The 4,542-nt window shown below is 33.2% G+C and overlaps 1 protein-coding gene across 1 annotated transcript; it reads left to right on the plus strand.

Annotated features, from left to right (window-relative positions):
• The first annotated feature begins 1,654 nt into the window (after positions 1–1,654).
• LOC113305584 lies at positions 1,655–4,013 on the plus strand. The gene is made up of 4 exons (XM_026554605.1): positions 1,655–1,985; positions 2,078–2,287; positions 3,227–3,334; positions 3,667–4,013. The coding sequence occupies exons 1-4, from the start codon at positions 1,655–1,657 to the stop codon at positions 4,011–4,013; spliced, it is 996 nt and encodes a 331-aa protein (XP_026410390.1).
• The last annotated feature ends 529 nt before the right edge of the window (positions 4,014–4,542 follow it).

Consider the following 4,542-nt stretch of genomic DNA (forward strand, 5'->3'; position numbering starts at 1 on the left):
AAAATAAATTTACTAATAAACAACCGCATAATCTTGTTAAAATTCAAAATCCTGATTTCATCTTCCTGTCTGAAACTAAGGTTGACATTGACAAAATGATTGTTGTTGCAAAATCTCTAAATTACCACAACTTTGATTATATTAGCAGAGTTGGTCTAGCTGGTAGGCTAATTTTAATGTGGAAAGATGGTATTACTTGTGAAATTGTCTGTGCTACTGCTAATATGATTCATGCTTTAATAAAAATCCATCCACAGTCCCCTGAAGTTCTTATAACCTTCATGGATGGCTCTACTTATTCTGATCCTAAAAAACTTCAGTGGAATTTCTTGAATGAGCTTAGTAAAGAGATTTACCAACCTTGGCTTATACTTGGTGATCTCAACTTTCACTTGGATAGTGATACAAATAGCTTAGATACTTGGGTTAGAGATAAAGTTAGGGACTCTGGCTTAGTTGATATTGGTTATGAAGGAAAAAATTTCACTTGGTATAGTAATAAGTATGGTACTGGTACTAGGAAATCTAGACTTTACCTAGGAATAGGGAATAATGATTGGTGTGTACACTTTCCTAATGCATTAATATTATATTTAAACTATGTTGCCTCTGATCGTTGCCCAATATTATTGTTGACTGATCCTATCCCTAAACATCTCTGGAGACCTTTCAATATTTTTGGCACTTGGACTAAGCATGAAACTTTTGAGAATCAAATAAATTCATCTTGAAATATTAATGTTCAGGATAGTCCTTCCTTTAAATTTCAGCAAAAATTGCACTTTACTAGAACTATTTTGTCTAAATGGAATAGAATGAAATTTGGTGATATTCAGGAAAATATAAATAAGTTACAAGAAGAACTGAAAGTTGTCCAAGAAAACTCCTCCATGATTAATTATCATGATAGAATAGTTTTTCTCACCAAGGAAATTGAAAAATGGTTTACTATTCAAACTGAGTTCTATAAAGAGAAATCTAGAGATAAATTTGTAACTGATATGGATTATAATACTAGGTATTTTCATTCTCTTGTTAATAGAAGAAGACATAGAAACAACATTGATGCCTTGTGTGATAGTACAGGGACTTGGTATAATGACAGAGAGAATACTGGTCAGCTTTTAGCTGACCATTTTTCTTTAGTAGCTAGTACTATTAATCCTATTTTTGAGGATGATACTTTTGATTGTATTCCCATTATCTTATCTTCTATAGATAATGATAGTTTAATAAGTACTCCTTCCAATGAGGAAATTGAATCTGTTGTGAAAAGCATGACTGCTTGGAGTTCACCTGGTCCAGATGGATTCCAAGCAGGATTTTACCAAACTCAGTGGAAGCATGTCGGCAATGATATGATTGATGTGGTTCAAAGGTTTTTTGTTTCTGGTTTCATGCCTAGGAATTTAAATAAAACCTATATCTCTCTTATACCGAAGTGTAAGGATCCAAAAAAACTATCTGATTTTAGACCAATTGGTCTTTGTAACACATCTTACAAGATCATTTCCAAAATTCTAGCTGATAGAATTAAGCCTTACCTTAAGATGATGATCTCTCCTAATCAGTCTGCCTTTGTTCCTAGTAGGTCTACTCATGATAATATAAAATGATACACATTATGAAACAGAAAGAAGGAATTAGTTGTACCATGGCTCTTAAGCTTGATCTTTCTAAGGCTTTTGATAGATTAGAATTGAGCTTTCTTCTTAATATTATGAAAAAATCTGGTTTCTGTGATTCCTTTTATAACCTCATTAATCAATGTCTATCTACCACTTGTATGAATATCCTTCTAAATGGTTCTCCTTGTAAGAATTATCATCTTTCTAGAGGTTTAAGACAAGAAGATCCCTTGTCTCCTTACCTTTTTTTATCATTGTTATGGAATATCTTTCTAGATGTTTTCTTATTGCTGAATCTAATAAGGTTATTTGTGGTATTAAGGCTTCCAGAAGAGCTCATTCTATCTATCACTTACAGTTTGCAGATGATGTCATGATCTTCACTAAAGCTAATATGGAGAATGTGCATGTTATTTTGGATATAATTAATAAATTTGGTTTAATTTCAGGTCAGCTGCTCAATTGTCAAAAATCTAGTGTTTATTTTAGCAATAACATGAATCCCATTGACTGTGATGCTTTAGCTAGTGCTTTGAATATGAACAGAGTCTCTAAATATGATACTTACTTAGGAGATCCTCTTCTTCTTGGTAGAAACAAAGGTAAAGCTTTCAGTCCCATTGCTCAGTTCTGTGAGGCTAGATTAAATAATTGGTCAAGTACTTCTCTTAACCATTCTGGCAGAACCACTATGGTTAAATCCGTGTTAAATTCCCTTCTCACATATCAAATGGGTTGTTTTAAGATTCCTCAAAACACCATCAACAAACTAGATACTTTGCAAAGAAAATTCTGGTGGGGACATAAAGGAAGTAGAGGAATTTTCTTTGTTTCCTGGATTAGTCAAATCTTTAGGTGGCCTTGGTTTTAAAAATTTAGAAAATTTTAACCAAGCCTTAATAGTTAAGCTTGCTTGCAAAATTTGCAATAACTCAAATGATCTAAGTACACAAGTTCTTAAGGCAAAATACTCTAAAGATAAGGATTTCTTACAGCAGGATAAACTGAATGATAAATTTTCTTGATATGGAGAGGTATTCATGATGGTATCACTTTCATTAAGAATTATACTTGTTGGTCTGTTAGATGTGGTACCAAAATTAAAATTTGGCAGGACAAATGAATTATAGGTTTCCAACATCCACCTGAACCTAATAGTTCTGCTTCTTTCTCTTCTGCCTATACCTTTGTTTGTGAGCTTTTCTTTCCAAATACTAGAAGTTGGATTTCTGCCTTAATTAAAAGTTTATTTTCCCTGGAAACTGCCGAATTAATCTGTGATATGCATGTTTCTTCTAGGGGTGAAGATACTCTTGTGTGGAAACCTGATAAGAAAGGTTGTTTCTCTGTGAAAAGTGCCTATAACACTTTGTTGAATGCTCATCCCTCTAATTTTGCTCCTGCAAGTCCTGTTAGTACATAGGTTTGTAATTCACTCTGGAAAACAAAACTCCCTCACAGAGTCAAATTTTTTGTTTAGAAATGCCTTAGAGATTTTGTACCCACTGGGGATAAGTTTTCTAGATACAAACATGGGATTGATGTGCACTGCAATATGTGTAATTTCTCTTATGAATCTGCTGAGCATCTGTTTATAGATTGCCCCTATGCCAGATCAGCTTGGCTAGGAATTAGTATCAATGTTTCTAATGTTCTAAATGACCATACTGGTATCTTACATTGGATCATAAGTTGGTTTTCTGCAGGTAGTACTGGATTAGGAGCTAATTCTGCTCAAAGGGAGTTCGCCCTCTATTCTCTCTTGATAATTATTTGGATGATATGGAAAGAAAGATGTTCAGATATCTTTCAAAATATCAAACCTAATAGTATTTCTACTATAGAAAGAATTAAGCATCTTGATAACCAGTGTTGTTTTGCTATAACTCAAACTACTAATGTGCAGGCTATTCAGAGATAAATTTATACCCATAACTGGGAACCTCCTGTAGAAATTTTATTGAAATAAATATTGATGCTTCCTTAAAAAAGGAAACTAATAAGGCTGTCATTGGTCTAATAGTTCGTAATTTTGCAGGGGAGTGCACTGGAGTCAAAGGAAAACCAGTTGAGACAAGCCTAATTTTGGATCATGAGGCTGAGCAGATGGAATGTATTTCAATGAAATATGCAGTGGAATGGGCTACTTCATTGAAGTTGGAAAGAGTTATTTTTGAGTCAGACAATGAGCTACTAATCAAATCTATCAAGGACAATACACCTTATGTTCATTGGATTAATCATTCTTACATTTTAGACATTCAGTCTTTCTTTCATAATAACCCTAACTGGTTTTGTTATTCAGTTCTTAAAGATAAAAATAGTGTAGCATATGGTATTGCCAAGAAAACCACAACTAGTAACTCTATTTTTGGAGCTTTATGAGAATTTCCCAGTAGATATAAGTGGATGGATTTGTAAGGATAAGCCAGATGTAATTGCACATTTATAACTCTTCTTAATAAAACAATTTTTGAATAAAAAAAAGATATAATTATAGGTGTCACGAAAACTAAAAATAATTTTGGGTCTGACAACGAGAATTTTTTTTTTGGGCCTGAGCCTAATTTTGCCCACACTCACATTTATTCTCCTTGAATGAGTCCCAGAATATAATGCATGGATGACTTCATTGGACAACTTTTGCCAACAACCACCCGAATCTTGCATCCACGCGGGATAAATAACTTCATAATATTCAAACTTCCCAAATATCTAAAGACTAAAGGGCCTAGACAAATTAAACTCCCATATTAAACGGTGAGGAAACCCTCGCTTCATATTGGCCGAAATAGACCTTTTTTAAGTTTTGTGAAACGAGCGTTTTGGTGAGGACACTTGGAAACATATAATTGATTTAAAAAGAATAGAAAAAAGATTAAAACAAGGAAACCAAATTCAATTTAGAATACAT

The sequence above is a fragment of the Papaver somniferum genome, chromosome 8 (genome assembly GCF_003573695.1).
Source record: "Papaver somniferum cultivar HN1 chromosome 8, ASM357369v1, whole genome shotgun sequence".
NCBI classification, from domain to species: Eukaryota; Viridiplantae; Streptophyta; class Magnoliopsida; order Ranunculales; family Papaveraceae; genus Papaver; species Papaver somniferum.

What these genes read in the sequence shown, in the direction of transcription:
- LOC113305584 (XM_026554605.1), top strand. Translation starts at nt 1,655, where the DNA reads ATGGCTCTTAAGCTTGATCTTTCTAAGGCTTTTGATAGATTAGAATTG. An exon ending in TAGATTAAATAATTGGTCAA is followed by an intron (nt 2,288 to 3,226) that starts GTACTTCTCTTA and finishes ATCTGTTTATAG; the next exon opens with ATTGCCCCTATGCCAGATCA. An exon ending in CATAAGTTGGTTTTCTGCAG is followed by an intron (nt 3,335 to 3,666) that starts GTAGTACTGGAT and finishes GTAATTTTGCAG; the next exon opens with GGGAGTGCACTGGAGTCAAA.